Consider the following 18,431-nt stretch of genomic DNA (forward strand, 5'->3'; position numbering starts at 1 on the left):
TAATAGAGATGGCAATTTTATCGTGCAGTTACTTGCACATACTGCAAGTAGGGATGGATAAATCTGTCAGTTTTGCTTTCTTTCAGTCCTAGTTTTTCCAACCTCCAGTTTGCCTCATCTCCCCCACAAATATTTGCATGCATTTTTGAGTGCATTTCCCCTAACACATGCATTTGTATGCACTTGTGTCTTAATGTAAGAATTTCTGCAAGCTTTGTTCCCTAATATAATGCATTTTTGTACCGTATTTTCACCAATATACACATTTTTCTGTGCACTTTCCCCTAATATATGCTTTTTTAGCTGGGAATCTGAATCACAAAATTTCAAGAAATACCAATGCCATAGGATGTATTGCAGGAAAGGGGAACTGACAGCCCTCCACATGTTGTTGGGACTCCAATTCCCATCAGTCCAAGCCAGCATGGCCAGTGGTAAGGGGTGATGGGAACTGTAATCCAATAACATCTGGAGGGCCACAGATCTCTAAGCCCTGATGCATTGGTCTGAGAAGTGCAAATTAGATAGGATTCAATTAAAACGTGAACCAAATTAATTGCTCTCCCATCCCTAGTTGTAAGTGACCCCCCATGTCAACTGATTAACAGGTCATTGTTGGTTTGTCTTGAATCCTGAATTCCTTTCATTTTTTTAACACCCAGAATCATGACCATGAGCTAAAACAACAGTGATTCAGAGTGCTCACAATTATCCAGAGCTCTATTTCACACTCCTAACCTACCCCAGACTCTGATTTAGCCCTTGGTTTGCAATCAAAGTGACCTGAGTTCTTCTCTCAGGATGACTGTTCATCTAAGCAAGCGCTAGGAATGGTGATCATGGTAAAAAAATTGCTTCTGAGAACAGTCAGGGCTGGTGCCAACTGCATAGGCAGAGAAAAAACAAACAAACCCGGTGGTACTTTGGGTTAAACATTAATGAAACCCCTATAAAATGCATGAAGATGAGCATGATAGCTATGGTTACACATGTTGTTACAAGATTACATGCAGGCTTCCAAGTTCCAAAGGGAATGTTTGTTTTCTAGCCTTTCAGGGCTTATGAAGCATAAACCTACAATAAACTGAGGTGCAAAGGGATTGCAATGATCCTGTTAACATCAGTGCAGCTTTAAACAAGCAAATTTCTTATGTCGAATAAGAAACTGAACATAAGATACTATCAAATTTTATGCTGAAACATACCGAGATGTGAGATTGGCAATCTAGTAGGGGCAGAAGCCTGGTCTGAAAACTGAAATTATTTCTTTGTGCATGCTTCTGTGAGACAGAAAACTAATGCCTGAAACTAGTGAGCTCTCAAAATCAGATATTGGAGCTCTGTCCAGTTGCTTTATTGATCTGTAAACATCTATGTAATTGGAGAAAGGGGACCTGTCTACACTACAAACTTATATCAGTTTTATACCAGTTTAACTGTCATGGTTTTTTTCATTCAGGATCGGGCAGAGCAATCCAAACCCTCGGTCTACCATACTGGAGAGGTTTTGGATGAGATGAAGCAATCCTTTCACCCAGCCCTGCCTGGCTTTGCTAATGGGGGAGCTTCTCCAGCATAATTAAAATGCCAGCTTTTATTTAGGGTGGCCATGGGTCCTACTTTATATAGGACTGTCTGGTTCAAAGATAAAGAACCCTAAAAAAAGGAGAGCAGCAGGAGCCCAAGATGCCCATCAACGGTTAGCACCTGGACAGCAGATGGGGTAGGCACACAAGTCACCCGGTCACTGCCTCCTGCTCTATGGTGAGATGTATTGTAATTCTGTTTGAATTACAGTAGTTACTTCTAAATTTGCATGTACACATTCAAATCAGCATACCCACATTTTATGCAAATCTGTGTTCTCTCTCTTTCTCCCTCTCTCTTTTGGTTACATAAAACTGGTCACCTTCCTCTGCGGTGCTGAGACTCTGAATCATACACAGAAGCTCCATGAAAAAACTGGTCAAAGGCAGGATTTATGCAGCACTGCAAACAACATTTTCACAGTATGATTGCAGGTATACATATTTAAAGCTATGCTGGCTGGAGCTAATGGGAGTTGTAATCCAACAATATCTGGAGGGCACCAGGTTGGTAAAGATTACCCTAAATAAATAAATACATTTGGATCAGGGCCAAAGTGTTCTGGAAGGGGAGGTTACTCCTTTCCCCTATGCCCTTTTCCTGATGGAAATCACCCCAAGTTGCTAATAGCCACGAAGTGAGGTGCCCATGTTGTACCTTTCTGTCTTTGTCCCTTCCATTGGAGAAATTGTGATCTTAAAGCTTTAAAGAAGATGTTGCGAAATCTGACCGTGGATCTTCCATGACAAGCACAGCTTGGCCCTAAGATATGTGCCTCAGGATAGTTTGCAACATCACACAGAACGCGGGGCCACCACTCTCAGGGCCAAATTACAGGTTGCATGAGCTAAGCAGCTGTGCATTTAAGTATAGGATTGTTGCTTTTTAACACAAATCACCTGTGTTGGGCCCTAACCCAGATAGGGAACGGGGAGTGAGAATGGGGGGGGTTAACCTTTCACTCCCCACTGTGATTCCAATCTAGATCAGCCCCCCCATTTTGCAATTTGCATTGGAAAAAGACTTCCTCGTTTGCTTCAATGAGCGTTTCCCCCTCCTATGCAAAAAGTAGGCACAGGGGTCCCAATCCAGACTGGGAACACAGGAAGCTGCCTTTTATACTAAGTCAGACTACTGGTCCATCTAGCTTAGTATTGTCTACACTAACTCGCAGTGATGCTCCAATGTTTCAGGCATGGTAGGGGCCTCTCCCAGTTGTACCTGGAAAGCCAGGGATGGAACTTGAGGACTTCTGCATGCACAGCAGATGCTCTACCATCGAGCTATGGACCTTCCCATGTAGCAGTAGACAAAGGATTAAAGGGCTCCTCCCCCTGTGCTAGGGTCCCAATCTGGACTGGGGCTCCCATGCTGGCAATTTTTGCAACAAGACAAACCTATACCCCAAACCCTGCATTTAGGTACAGCTGAATAGCTAATGTAACATATGATACAGCCTGCAGGAGGATCACAGATGATCACATATCTGCCTCTGGATGGGTAAAACAAACAGAATTTAGGGTTTATTATGGCTCAATCTAACCTTGTCTGCTACTTTTCCCCAAAGAGAGCCACCTCGAATTTTGAAGTTTTATCCTGAAGAAAATCCATAAGTGAAGTTACCAATATGGTAGTTCAATCTGTGGTATCTGTCGCAACCTGTATCTAAGCAACCCTTGGCCAGCTTGTACTGGGATCTGTTGCCCCAACCAACAGTTTGGAGCTTGTATGTGGCTGGGCTGGCCCACGAGACTCAACCCTCCGTGCCTCTGATTCCTACTCAAGATAATGCTGCCAGAGATTCCCTGTTGCCTATAACATAGCTAAATACTCATAACTACTCCTGTTTTTTTATATTTTGTGAGCTCTATCTATAAGTACCGATAGAGCAGAGCTTGGAAAAGTTACTTTTTTTGAACTACAACTCCCATCAGCCCCAGCCAGCATGGCCACTGGATTGGGCTGATGGGAGTTGTAGTTCAAAAAAGTAACTTTTCCAAGCTCTGCGATACGAGTCTGTGAAGAAAGAATTGTGACTCTGGACAAACTTCCGTCACTATATGTATGTTTCTGGTAGGGATAGAAGGATTGGTCAATCTCAGTTTCTCATTTTTTCACATTTAAATTCAGTTCTCTGCATTTCTGCAAAAATTTGCAATTTAAAAAAAGTCCTCACAAAAATTCTTCAGCATTTTAGTGCAAATTTCTCCTAACATAACATTTTGAATGCAATTTTGATTCATGTATACATTTTTGCAAGCATTTTCTCCTAATACGATGCATTTTTGTATGTTACTTTCACTAGTATGTACATTTCTATGCACATTTCCCCCTAATATATGCATTTTGGTAAGCATTGTTTAGTTGGAGACCTGCATTGCAAAATTCGGGTAAGTGTGAATTCTGAAGGATAGTTATGTTTTGGCTCTCATATTGTTTTGGAATGTGCAAAATAGATAGATTCAGCTTTAAACACGATCTGAATCGAATTGCTCCCCCATCCCTAGATTCCGGTATGTTATGACTGTAGCATGGGAGGCCTTCTGGCGGTGGCAACAGCAACAGCAGGTTTGCTTCTTTTTTCATCAAAAAATGGGAGGGAGGAGCATAAGGCTGACCTGTTTTGTGGAAATATAATGCAGGAAGAGCCAGCTAGATCAGACCAAAGTCCTATCTCAGTTGTGGGGAAGCTATGGCCCTCTAGATCAGTATTCTTCAACTTTGGGCCTTCTTATGTTTTTGGACTACGACTCCCATCATCCATGACCGTTAGCTAAGCTGGCTGGGGATGACGGGTGTTGGAGTCTAACAATATCTGGGGACCTAAAGTTGAAGAACATTACTCTAGATATTGTTGGACTCTAACTCCCATCATCCATACCTTACATGACTAATGGTCAGTGATGATGGGAGATTATAGTCCAATAATATTTGGGAGGCCACAATTTCCTCCATTCCTGGGCTATCCTGTTTCTAACAGTTGCCCTCCCGATCTTTCAAGGAGCCCCCAAGCAAGATCTGAAAGCAGCAGCTTCTCGCTAGCATCTGGTATTCAAAGCTAAGACTGGCTGGAGGTTCCATTTAGCTATCATGGCTAGTAGTGTTTGGTAGCCCACTCTTCTATCCACAAATATGTCTAATCCCCAGTGGACAGCACCACATCTTGTAGCAGTGAATTCCACAAGTTAATCCTAAATTGTGTGAAGAAGTCCTCTTTTTTCCATGTCCTAAATCTAGTGCCAGTAATTTGCACTGGATGACCACAAGTTCTAGTGTTAGGAGAGACAGAAGAAGTTCTCTCTGTCCAATTCTTGCATGCATGATTTCTTAAACCTCTGTCTCATGTCCCCCTTTACCGTCTTTTTTCTTAACTACGAAAGCTCTAGCTTTTCCTCGTAACATTGGTGCTCCAACCCTTTTGATCATTTTGGCTGCCCTTTTCTGCACCATTGCTAGCATACTTCCAGAACGTAAGAAGAACCTTGGTGGTTTGGGCCACTGGTCCATCTAGTCTAGCATTCTGTTCTCACAGTGGCCAACTAGATCCCCCTAGGAAGCCTGTAAGCAGGAGTTGAGTAAGCAGCAACTCTCCCTGCATTGAGCAGGGGGGTGGACTTGACAGCCTTACAGGCCCCTTCCAGCTCTACTATTCTATGATTCCCCCACTTCTGCTCCCCAACAAGTAGTATTCAGAGGCATTCTGCTTCTGACAGTGGAAACAGTTCATAGAAATCATGACTATTAAGAACATAAGAACATAAGAAGAGCCTGCTGGATCAGGCCAGTGGCCCATCTAGTCCAGCATCCTGTTCTCACAGTGGCCAACCAGGTGCCTGGGGGAAGCCCGCAAGCAGGACCCGAGTGCAAGAACACTCTCTCCTCCTGAGGCTTCCAGTTTTCAGAAGCATGGTTTTCAGAAGCATGCTGCCTCTGACTAGGGTGGCAGAGCACAGCCATCATGGCTAGTAGCCATTGATAGCCCTGTCCTCCATGAATTTGTCTCATCTTCTTTTAAAGCCATCCAAGCTGGTGGCCATTACTGCATCTTGTGGGAGCAAATTCCATAGTTTAACTATGCGCTGAGTAAAGAAGTACTTCCTTTTGTCTGTCCTGAATCTTCCAACATTCAGCTTCTTTGAATGTCCACGAGTTCTAGTATTATAAGAGAGGGAGAAGAACTTTTCTCTATCCACTTTCTCAATGCCATGCATAATTTTATACACTTCTTTCATGTCTCCTCTGACCCGCCTTTTCTCTAAACTAAAAAGCCCCAAATGCTGCAACCTTTCCTCGTAAGGGAGTCGCTCCATCCCCTTGATCATTCTGGTTGCCCTCTTCTGAACCTTTTCCAACTCTAGAATATCCTTTTTGAGATGAGGCAACCAGAACTGTACACAGTATTCCAAATGCGGCCGCACCATAGATTTGTACAACGGCATTATGATATCGGCTGTTTTATTTTCAATACCTTTCCTAATTATCCCTAGCATGGAATTTGCCTTTTTCACAGCTGCCGCACACTGGGTCGACATTTTCATCGTGCTGTCCACTACAACCCCGAGGTCTCTCTCCTGGTCGGTCACCGCCAGTTCAGACCCCATGAGCGTATATGTGAAATTCAGATTTTTTGCTCCAATATGCATAATTTTACACTTGTTTATATTGAATTGCATTTGCCATTTTTCTGCCCATTCACTCACTATTAAAACCACCTTTTTGTAAACACCACCAACGGCTTATTGAAATAATTTAAAAGACTGGGTGAAGCAAAGGAATGGGCACATCAGACAAGGACATTATGATGGAATGTGGCCACACTTGCCAAGGCGTGATGGATGGCTTTATGGAATGGAGACAGTGCTCAGGAGGCACGTGGCTGGTGATTAAGTGCTGCAAGTGGCAATCATTTTACCTTTGGGTGGAGCTCTGCGGTTGGAAAGACCTTGCAATGTAAATCGCTTTCTAGCAAGAGCTGAGCGCTCAAGATTAAGACTGGTGGAAGAATCAGCTAGGAGAAAGAGGCAGAGGGAAGAGAGAGGTGAGGCAGGGCAGAGGGGTCAACCTTGCAGCATATGGAGAGAGCAAAGGGTTAGCGCTTGTGGGGTGAAAGGGAGTAAAGGGGGTGACGGTTAAAAATGAGGAACTCTGGCCAGCTTGAGCCCATGCTTACGCAGCAGGTGACTAGCTAGGGAGGTGAATGTGAAATCAAAGAAGACAAACTAGCTGAGCCAAACTTATCCTTCTTGTGCAAGGGATGAATTTGACTAGCTAAGTTTCATCTGGGAGCAAAATGGTACAGACAGGAGGGTGTCTGTGGGGAGTTCATAGTTCTGAAAGGAAGACAAGTCAGCAGGAAAGCGACTGAAAAACATGTATTAGAATAGTGTCAACACCCAACACTGTCAAGCTCAATGGCATTCCTTTAAAAATTTTTTATCAAGAGCTGGTTTAGCCGTAGGGCAGTGGTGGAGAACCTTTTCCAGCCAAGGATCATATTCCCTTGTGGACCATCTTCTAGGGGCTGCATACCTGCGGTGGGGAAGAGGCAGAAGCAAAAGTGGGCAGGGCAATGGATGGGACTCTTACCTTTGTGCAGTAGGATATATTCCAGCCATACAAAAGCGGCTTGGTTGGTGAGGGTTGTGGTCTAGGGAGAATACTGAGGGCTACATAGTAAGCCCCTGGGCCTGAGGTTCTCTCTTCCTGACGTAGGGGATTCTTTTTAAATCAGGGCTTCCAGTGTAATAAGATGAACTATACATTAAGTACAAAGACACAACTCCTCCCGCATGATGCACTCATCAGTACCCACGCCTAAGCAAAGTTGCCTCTTTGCAGCTGCCCCTCTGCAGCTTTTCCTCCCCAAATACTTATTTTATAAATGCATGAGTGACTTTTTTCAATTGAAAAAAGGCTCTCGATGTGACTTACACCACTTATTGAAAAACCATTTTAAAAAAAGAAAGTACACAATACACTGTTATAAACTATTTAAGAATATACCAACTAAAATTAATCCACTGTGTCAGTATTACCAGTTTCTGCATATGAAAATATCACTTTTGACTGCTGGTGGCAGAACAAGGATCTGCCAGACTGCCCTTGCTTGCCAGTCTTTCATTAAAGACACGGCGGTTTCTGGGTGGCAGTGGAAATCCCCACGAATTGTTCTGCTTTGTTTTTACAACTTAATCTTGAATATATCCAGGACCTTACTGAGAATCTCCCCCTGCCCCCAGAAATGTATTTGTCCCTCCCCCTACCTCCTTGAAATCTGAAATGGTGACCCTGGTGGCAGGGCTGGCATCAAGGGCTGGCACGGTCAGGCAGCTGCCGAGGGCCCACACCCAGTAGTGAATGGTGTGGTGGGGCACCATCTTTCACCAGGCCTCCTGATAGCTGAGTCACTGCTGCTTATTGGGAGGCAGTGGAGAGGTTGGTGCTGTACAAATGAGAATACCACATTGGTTCTGCCACTGCATTTCCACAGCACCAACCTCCCTGCCACCCCCACTCTTCCTCTGGTAAGCAGCAGCGACTCAGCTGTTGGGTGGTCAGGTGACCACCACTAACTCACCATGCCATCTCCTACTACCCACACCCCAGCAGGCTGTCCACTAAGAGACCCCCCCCAAAAAAAACCTTTCTCTTTCCATTTGCAACCTGCCTGTTCACCCATTTCCCACTGGCAAGCCAACAACAATAACGGTGAGAAGGAATAATTGGGTTATTTGCACATTAGTTCTGTCTGGCAAAAACAAGGAGATGGTAGCATTGATTAACACAGGAGCAGCAGCATCTGGTAATGATGGCAGTGGGGGGGGGTGGAACAGGAATGAGGAACCTGAACCCCCCCAGATGTTGGTGAACTCCAGCTTCCATCATCCATGGCTCTTGGCCATGCTGGTTGGGCTGATAGGAGCTGGAATCCAACAAGGTTTGAAATGCCACAGGCTCCCCAGCCCTGAGGTATAGAGTGGGTCCACTGGGGGTGTCTTGCAGAAGGGCCCCTCATATCCTGGAGCCAGCAGTGCCTGGCAGAGGCGCCTGTGGAGAAAAGTCGGGAGAAAGTTTGGAGCTGGTGGCGGGCAGCGCCGGCACCCTCGGCTTTGTCCCTGGGCCAAGGCTGGCAGCGGCCGCCTCTTCCAGCCGCGACCCTGATGCGTGCCACCTTCATGCCTTCGCCTCGCTGCCCAGGGCTTGCTGGAGTGGGACGGGCCTGCCTGGGGCAGCTGTGAAGTTCTCAGAGATGCAAGGGAAATTGGCTGCGCTCGCCGCCACCGCTGGCGGTCCTTACCCGGGCTCGCTTCTGGGCTTCTCCTCCTCCCCGCCGCGGCCATGTCATCCATCCTGCCCTTTATGCCACCTATCGTCAAGCAGCTGCTGGGCTGGAAGAAAGGCGAGCAGAACGGGCAGGAGGAGAAGTGGTGCAAGAAGGTGGTCAAGAGCCTGGTGAAGAAGCTCAAGAAGACCAGGCAGCTGGACAAGCTGGAGAAGGCCATCACCACCCAGAGTGTCAACACCAAGTGCATCACCATCCCCTGGTAGCTGCCTCCTTTCGGCTTGCATCCGATGACTGAGTTTGGCCTAGAAACGGAAGTCTCAAAAATGGGGTCCAATCCCAACAGTCTGTTGGGACTGGAACAAAGTAAACTGTGTCTGAGAAAGAGTCTAAGCATGGAATATTGTGTGCTGGCAAAGACAGAGTGTGATCCATTTTAAATTCACTCGTTCAAAATTTTTCTTGGACATTTGTTTTTCTTAATAATGTTATTTGTTATTTAGTTTAATTTTTGTAAATTGTATTGCTTTTATTGATGTATTTTTATAGTTGTGTTTATTTTTCTTTAGGCCAAAAGGAGGGGTATAAATACATTTAATAATAATAATAATAATAATAATAACCATCTTGGTGAGATATAAGGCATTTATAACCATAATGTTCTGGGCCATATTCGCTTTACTTGTTGTTCAAGAGATGAGTCATCTAGGCCAGCTCATTCCAGAGTCTGTCATGCACACAGTGATTTATCTTTAAAAAAAAAAAAAAATCTTGCTTGTCCTTATGACACACCTACAACCTAGGTCACTCTTGTGCAAACTTTTCATAACTTTTAACAGAATTTCTGCCACAAAATGATTGAAGATCCCCAACATTAACCTGAAGTTAAATCCTTAGTCAGCCAGCAGATGGCACATAATAGGCAGCATACGAACTATTGGACAGTAACAGTAAAAAAATACCATGGAGCACAGCTCCTGCTATTCAGAATGTGTGGAAAATATTACTTGGCAAGACGCCCCAAACCTCAAATGATTATAATTAGAATGATTATGATTAGAATACCACATTGGTTCTGCCACTGCATTTCCACAGCACCAACCTCCCTGCCACCCCCACTCTTCCTCTGGTAAGCAGCAGCGACTCAGCTGTTGGGTGGTCAGGTGACCACCACTAACTCACCATGCCATCTCCTACTACCCACACCCCAGCAGGCTGTCCACTAAGAGACCCCCCCCCCAAAAAAAACGTTTCTCTTTCCATTTGCAACCTGCCTGTTCACCCATTTCCCACTGGCAAGCCAACAACAATAATGGTGAGAAGGAATAATTGGGTTATTTGCACATTAGTTCTGTCTGGCAAAAAAATGATGGGATGTTCTGTCCGTGCATGTGTGAACAAGCCCCATGAAGTGGGGTCCAACACTCTGCCTAACAGCCAAGCTGATTACAGTAAGTCGCCATTCAAAGGCGGTTTCCAGAAGTCTCCATGCTATGGCTATAACATGCAGAACAATCCTCTGAAAGGGCCAGAAGGGAGTCTGTAGTTTCTATGTACCACTTTGGGCCCCTGATTTCTCCCCTCTTGTCAGAGTGCTGATGGGGAAATTTCCTGCTGTTCAGCAGAAACAGCATCCGTACCATCTCCACCAGACTCTGTCTCTGAGTTCCTCTTCCTACCTCTTTTTTGTCTGGCACTGGGGCTGATGTTCCGGTCCCGATTATTAGACATCTCCAGGCTTGAAAGGTCCGATTTGTTTTCACACAAACTCATTGACTTCCTGCCATACCTTCAGAGACAAAAGAAAAGCAACTGTGTTGTTAAAGTAGCTACTAAAGGGATATAAATATGCAATGGTGCAATTATGTAATATCTGGACTTTGGACTTCATGGTCTTACAGAAAGGACTGTTTTTAGATTGGTGTGCGTGTGTGTGAACTTATTTTGCTTCAAAAATGTAGCACGCTAGCCTTGTTGCATTTGAGGGCCCTGGAATGAGAACCTTTGGGTGGGTGAGTGAAAACAGAGGCCATTTTAGGACTTTATTTTTTAAATTAACTATGGACTCTGCAAGCTGAGTAACATGGTTTTTCAATGTTATTGCAAATTGAGCAAAAATAAAAATTAATAGTCGTTCCAAGTTTTAAATCCAAGGCACGTAAAAAGGAGATTTTGAGTTTATGTCAGAAAGCCCCACGATGTCACCTTGTGACTGTGAAGAGTAAATTTTCATTATTATTATTATTATTATTATTATTATTATTATGTTCTGAGTATCAATTAGTGATCTACCTGAGATAAATTTAAGCCAAGGGTTTGTAACTGTATGATATTTACTGCAAGATCTAGAATGCTAGATAACTATTAAAATGTTTCCAAACACACACGAGGCAGGCAAGCTTCACATTAACTGCATTAATCACATCTATATTTTATTTATTTCATTTCCTTACATTTATATCTCACCTTTCTTCTCTCATGGAACCTAAGGAAGAGCACAGTGTATTTCCTAGATAATCACTCATTCAGTCACTGACCAGACCCTAGACATGCTTGGCTTCAGCCAGGCAGTGGCCTCACATGCCTCCTGGTCTGAATAGACCGCTTTTTTTTTTTATTGCCTTCAAGTCGATTCCGACTTATGGCGACCCTATGAATAAGGTTTTCATGGTAAGTGTTATTCAGAGGGGTTTTACCATTGCCTCCCTCTGAGGCTGAGAGGCAGTGACTGGCCCAAGGTCACCCAGTGAGCTTCATGGCTGCATGGGGATTCAAACCCTGGTCTCTCAGGTCATAGTCCAACACCTTAACCAGTACACCACACTGGCTCTCAGACCACATTTAGACTCTCATATATTCAAAATATTCTTTAATATTCAGAATATATGCACCCACTGTCTAACTGAATATGGCAGGGAATGGACCTGGGACCTTCTAGATGCAAAGCATACCACTGAGCTAAGCCTCTCCCCTTCTAGGGATGGGGGAGAAATTTGGTTTGATTTGCATTGTAATGCAAACCTCCCTAAGTGATACTTTGCAAAACAATGCACGCACCAAAACCCAGCTATCCTTCAAAACCTGCATTTCTTCAAATGTTGTGATGCAGAATGTCTCCAAGATAATAATGTGTATAAAAATGCCTATATCGGGGGGGGGGATGTGCATAAAAATGCATACATTAGTGAAAGTGATGTACAAAAACACATGAAATTGCGTGCAAAAAGGGGGGTATAAGGAAAAATGAACACTATAATGTTAACAAATTTTCAGTTCCCCCATTTCCAGAGGAAAAGGAATGACTGTTAAAACGGTTTACATGTGTGCTGTAGACGCCCAAATAAACACAGCATATATAGCCTTCTGGAATGTTTGCCCATTGTACTAGTTTATAAACGGCAGGGCTGAAGTGTCAATACAGAACACACAAATCAGTCAAAACCTCCCCACTAGTAAAGCTACCCATGCAAGCATTTGCTCAGCCATACCCAGCTAGTTTGCATAGAGGCTGCATAACCCTTCTTACTTGCAGAAACACAACTATAAATAAAGCACTGAGGGGAAATCCTCTTGCTGAACTTGTCTTTTTCTGTGTGGTTACTTACCACAATTGACTAAGGATCATACCTGATGTGATGTGGTTTGCAGGTCTGTGCAATTCATGTACAAAACAGCTAAAGTGAACTGAAACAGGAACAGAAGGACCTGTCTTACACGGAATCAGACCATTTGTCCATCTAGCTCAGTTGTGTACACACGCACTGACCAGCAGTGTCTCTCCAGGGTTTTGGACAGGAATCTTTCCCAGCCTTATCTGGAGGAGACACCAGGAATTGAACACAGGACCTTCTGCATGCAAAGCATGTGCTCCACCACTGAGCTCTCTGTCGTCAATCACAGTCAGCTTCACATTACTCGACTACTTACTCTTTAATGTTTCCTGCTAAAGTCTTCATTTCAAGGAGGCCTAGAGAACACGTTACAAGCTTTAATTGCTCAGCAGCCAGAACGGAAGCTAATCAGGCTGCTGGAGCAATGGGAGTGCTGTTTTGCCAACCTGATTGGTTATTATTGCATAAGAACTTAAGAAGAGCCTCCTGGATCAGGCCAGTGGCACATCTAGTTCCAACATCCTGTTCTCACAGTGGCTAATCAGATGCCTACAGGATGCTAGCAAGGAGGGCCTGTGCACAACAGCACTCTTCCCCTATGGTTTCTGGCACCCATACATTACGCTCAACATCAAAGGCCCTCCTTGCTTGTGCTTTTAAATTGTTTTTTTTTAAATGTGTTTTTAAATTTGTATACTTGTTTTTAATATTTTAATTGTTGTAAACCGCCCAGAGAGCTTCGGCTATGGGGCGGTATACAAATGTAATAAATAAATAAATAAACAAATAAACTAGTACTCAGAAGCATACTGGCTCCAATTGTGGAGGCAGACCAAACCAATCTTGACTGGTACCCTTATTCTCCATGAATTTGTCTAATCCTCTTTCAAAGCCATCAATGTTGGTGGCTGTCATTGCCTCCAGTGGGGGCGAATTCCATAGTTTAACTATGCTATGTGAAGAAGTACTTTCTTTTGTATGTCCTGAATCTTCCAACATTCAGCTTCATTGGATGTCCACGAGTTCTAGGGTTAAGTGAGAAGGAGAAAAAAAATTCTATCCACTTTCTCAATGCCACGCATAATTTTATACACTTCTATCATGTCGCCTCTTGCTCACCTTTTCTTTACACTAAAAAGCTCCAAATGCTGCAACCTTTCCTCATAGGGGAGTCGCTCCATCCCCTTGATCATTTTGGTTGCCCCTTTCTGAACCTTTTCCAACTCCACAATATCCTTTTTGAGGTGACGCAACCAGAACTGTACACAGTATTCCAAATGCGGCCACACCATAGATTTGTATAACAACATTATGATGTCAGTAGTTTTGTGTTCAATACTTTTCCTAATGATCCCTAGCATGGAATTTGCCTTTTTCATGGCTGCTGTGCATTGGGTCGACATCTTTATTAAGTTGTCCAGTATGACCCCAAGGTCTCGTTCGTCATCAGTCGCTGCCAGTTCAGGCCCATGAGCGTATATGTGAAATAAAAATATTTTTTGCCCTGACATGCATCACTTACATTGGTTCACATTGAATTTCATTTGCCATTTTATCATTCATTCACTCCGTTTGGAGAGGTCCTTTTGGAGCTCTTTGCAATCCCTCTCTTCTTTTAAAGACCCTGAACAGTTTAGTGTCGTTAGCAAACTTGACCACCTCACTGTTCATCCCTAACTTTAGATTTCCAAACTCTGTGGGGAGAGTTTATCACCATGCCGTAATGGGAGTAAAGAATGTTGGAATATATGGGGTTCAACTCCAACTTGTGGGTTGAGGCTGCATGGGGCTAAAGGCGTAGCTAGAGAGGAGACCTCTTGGTTGCTAGGCTATATCTGTCCTTTGATCTCCTGCTGTCTCTTCCTTCCTGCTAGACTGATATGCAAAGGATGTTGATCTCAGTTCCTTCCCGCCTTCCCAGTTTTCTTCTTCTTTCTTGAGAGGGAGCAGACATATTCCTTTGTCTCTCCTCTCGTCCAGCATGAGGGCAGACCCTGGGATCAGAGTCTGCTGTTCCAACATAGCTAGTTAGCTAGATATAGAACTCTTTCCTATCAAGTATGTACTTCCAGAATAGAGTAATTATTTCTTATTTTAAAGCTTAAAGTCTCTGTCTGACTAATTTGCAGAGAAGGGAGAATCTTAGCAAAGATTCAAACACACACACTAAGCTCGCTCAAAACTCTCCGTTCCGCTATGCAACTCTGCAGGGTCCTACAGGACATTGGGCCCAACATCCTATAAAGAATGCTGAATATATAGAATCATAGAGTTGGAAGGGGCCTTGTAGGCCATCGAGTCCAACCCCCTGCTCACAGCAGGAAATCCAAAGCTAGAGCATCTCCCACAGATAGCTGTCCAGCCTCTGCTTGAAGACATCCAGCAAAGGGGATCCCACCACCTCCCTAGGCAGTCGGTTCCATTGCCGAACTGCCCTTACTGTCAAGAAGTTCCTTCGAATGTCCAATCTGAATCTACGCTCCTGCAACTTAAAACCATTAGACCTAGTCCTACCCTCTGGGGCAGCAGAGAACAAATCTGTACCCTCCTCTATGTGACAGCCCTTCAGGTACCGGTACTTAAAGAGTGCAATCATGTCGCCCCTCAGCCTTCTCTTCACCAGACTGAACATGCCAAGTTCCTTCAACCTTTCCTCATAAGACTTGTTCTCCATACCGGCTATCATTTCTCTATTTCTCCTTTTCATCTTCTACAGGTGAGTCTGTGGATGTGCTGAATCACTGCCTGACCACGATAATGGACTGGATGAGAGATAATAAACTGAGACTCAATCCAGACAAGACTGAGACACTGTTGGTGAATGCCTTCCCTGCCCAGATGGTGGATGCTTACCCTGTTCTAGATGGGGTTACACTCCCCTTGAAGGCACAGGTTCGTAGTCTTGGGGTTCTTTTCGATCCTTCCTTGTCTCTGGAGGCGCAAGTGGCCACGGTGGCAAGGAATGCATTCTACCACCTTCGGTTGGTAGCCCAGCTACGCCCCTATCTGGACAGGGATGACCTCGCCTCAGTTGTTCATGCTCTGGTAACTTCTAGGTTGGATTACTGTAATGCGCTCTACGTAGGGCTGCCCTTGAAGACAGTTCGGAAGCTTCAGCTAGTGCAAAACGCAGCAGCCAGACTGCTGACGAGGACCAGCCGGTCAGCGCATATAACACCTGTTCTGGCCCGTTTGCACTGGCTACCTATTTGCTTCCGAGCCAGATTCAAGGTGCTGGTTTTGACCTATAAAGCCTTACACGGCGTGGGACCGCAGTATCTTGTGGAACACCTCTCCCGCTATGAACCGACCCGGTCACTTCGCTCAGCGTCTAAGGCCCTCCTCCGGGTACCAACCCATCGGGAAGCCCGGAGGACAGTTACTCGATCTAGGGCCTTTTCTGTAGTGGCCCCCGAATTGTGGAATAGCCTCCCCGAAGAAATACACCTGGCGCCGACGCTTCTATCTTTTCGGCGCCAGGTTAAGACCTGGCTATGCTCCCAGGCATTTTAAAGCGTTTAATGTTACAATTTTAAATCTCTTTGTTTCAGTTCATTTATTGTGATATTTTGTATTTCTGTACTTTTAATCTTTTGTACACCGCCCAGAGAGCTATTCGCTATGGGCGGTTTAAAAATGAAATAAAATAAATAAATAAATAAATCATCCTCATCGCCCTCTTCTGAACCCGCTCTAACTTGTCTATATCTTTCTTAAAATGAGGCGCCCAGAACTGAACGCAGTATTCCACATGAGGCCTGACTAATGCAGAATATAGTGGGACTATTACTTCCCTCGACCTGGAAACTATAGCTCTGTTTATGCAGCCCAAAACCGCGTTTGCCTTTTTTGCCGCAGCATCACACTGCTGGGTCATGTTCAACTTGCGATCCACTACAATTCCAAGGTCCTTCTCACACGCACTACTGCTAAGCTGGGTATTTCCCATCCTGTACCCGTGCATTTTGTTTTTGTGGCCTAAATGCAGAATCTTGCATTTGTCTTTATTGAATGTCATTTTATTAATTTCAGCCCAATTTTCTAGTCTATCCAGGTCCCTTTGGATTTTATTCCTGTCTTCCATTGTGTTAGCTATCCCTCCCAGTTTCGTATCATCCGCAAACTTCATAAGGCTTCCCTCCACCCCATCATCTAAGTCATTGATAAAAATGTTGAAGAGTATCAGCCCCAGGACAGAACCCTGTGGCACTCCACTCGAAACCTCCTTCCAGTCCGAAGCAGAGCCACCGACGACCACTCTTTGAGTACGGTTTTCCAACCAGTTGTGAATCCACCTGACAGTATTTCCATCCAGTCCGCATTTGACCAGTTTGCTAATCAAAAGGTCGTGGGGGACTTTGTCAAACGCTTTGCAGAAATCTAGATAGATGACATCTACAGCATTTCCACCATCTACTAGGCTAGTGACCCGATCAAAAAAAGAGATGAGATTAGTTTGACAGGATTTTTTCTTGACAAACCCACGCTGCCTCCTACTAATCACAGCATTGTCATCTAGATAGTTGCCAATGGACTCTTTTATTATCCGTTCTAATATCTTTCCCGGTATTGAAGTCAGACTGACCGGCCTGTAATTCCCTGGATCTTCTTTTTTACCCTTTTTAAAGAGCGGGAGGACGTTTGCCCGTCTCCAATCCTCCGGCACCTCTCCCGTTCTCCAGGATTTCTCAAAGATGATGGCAAGAGGTTCCGAGAGTACATCCGCAAGTTCTTTCAATACTCTGGGATGCAGTTCATCAGGCCCTGGAGATTTGAACTCATTTAGGTTAACTAGGTATTTCCTGACTATCTCCTTATCAATCTCGAAATGCAATCCCGACCCCTTACTGAGATTGCTACCGATGCAAGGTTGCACACTGTTCCCTTTTTGGGAGAAAACGGAGGCAAAATAGGCGTTGAGCAGTTCTGCCTTTTCCTTGTTATCTGTCAACATTTTGCCATCCTCATTGAGCAGCAGTCCCACCATTTCCTTGGTCTTTCTCTTGCTTCGAACATATCTGAAAAACCCCTTTTTGTTGTTCCTCGCTTCCCTCGCCAGCCTCAGCTCATTCTGGGTTTTAGCTTTCCTTACGCTATTCCTGCAAGCCTGAGCCGCTCGTCGGTACTCTTCCTTGGTGGTGCGTCCTTCCTTCCATTCTTTATACATGCTCATTTTTATTTTTACCTCCTCCACCAGTCTTCCGTGTAGCCACATTGGCTTTTTCCGATGTCTTCCGTTTTTCTTCCTCTTCGGAATTGTTTGCGATTGCGCTTTTTGTAATATGTTCTTCATGAACTCCCACGCTTCTTGGGCTCCTTTTTTCTTTAGTCTATCTAGCCATATGTATGTGCAGAAGCACTTTGCTAGTGCATTTGGCACTGTGCCAACTTCCCCAACTCTTCGCCTTCCTGGTAAGCAACAGCGAACCCACCTGCCGGGAATCTAGCATTAGCAGCTCTGTCCCACTTGGCAAGCCACTTCTGTATATGTGCATGTGAGCATGTTGTGTTTGCGCATGTGTGTGTACATGAGTGGAGTGAACGAGCGTTTACGTATATGAACATAAGAAGAGCCTGGCAGATGGGTCAGGCCAGTGGCCTACTAGTCCAGCATCCTGTTCTCACAATGGCCAACCGGATGCCTATGAGAAGCCCACGAGTAGGACCTGAGCACAACAGCACTCTCTCCACTTTTCTTCCCCAGCAACTAGTATTCAGAAGTAGGGAAAGTGTATGTAAGAGCACCTTTTGAGACCGAAGAGGGCGGCGATCTGAGCTCCAACATGTATAACTACACTCTCAAGGAACGCAGCACAGGACTGCAGGCCACAGAATGGGAAGGGAGTCTGTGTCTCGGTGCAAACCTTGAGGCAAAGAGATTCCTTCCTGCAGTTTGGCCAGAGCTCCTTCACATCACTTCAGCAGTATTCCACTGCCCACTCCTGGGCCTA

The 18,431-nt window shown here is 44.7% G+C and overlaps 1 protein-coding gene across 1 annotated transcript in view; it reads right to left on the bottom strand.

Moving 5' to 3' along the window:
• MCF2L2 (MCF.2 cell line derived transforming sequence-like 2) overlaps positions 1 to 18,431 on the bottom strand; it is a 283,600-nt gene that overhangs the window by 2,541 nt on the left and 262,628 nt on the right. Inside the window, exon 26 of the mRNA XM_061637410.1 lies at positions 10,549 to 10,658. Within this exon, the coding sequence (XP_061493394.1) occupies positions 10,549 to 10,658 (110 nt within the window). The remainder of the gene's footprint in view (positions 1 to 10,548; positions 10,659 to 18,431) is intronic.

Source organism: Rhineura floridana, chromosome 7, assembly GCF_030035675.1.
Source record: "Rhineura floridana isolate rRhiFlo1 chromosome 7, rRhiFlo1.hap2, whole genome shotgun sequence".
Classification (NCBI taxonomy): domain Eukaryota; kingdom Metazoa; phylum Chordata; class Lepidosauria; order Squamata; family Rhineuridae; genus Rhineura; species Rhineura floridana.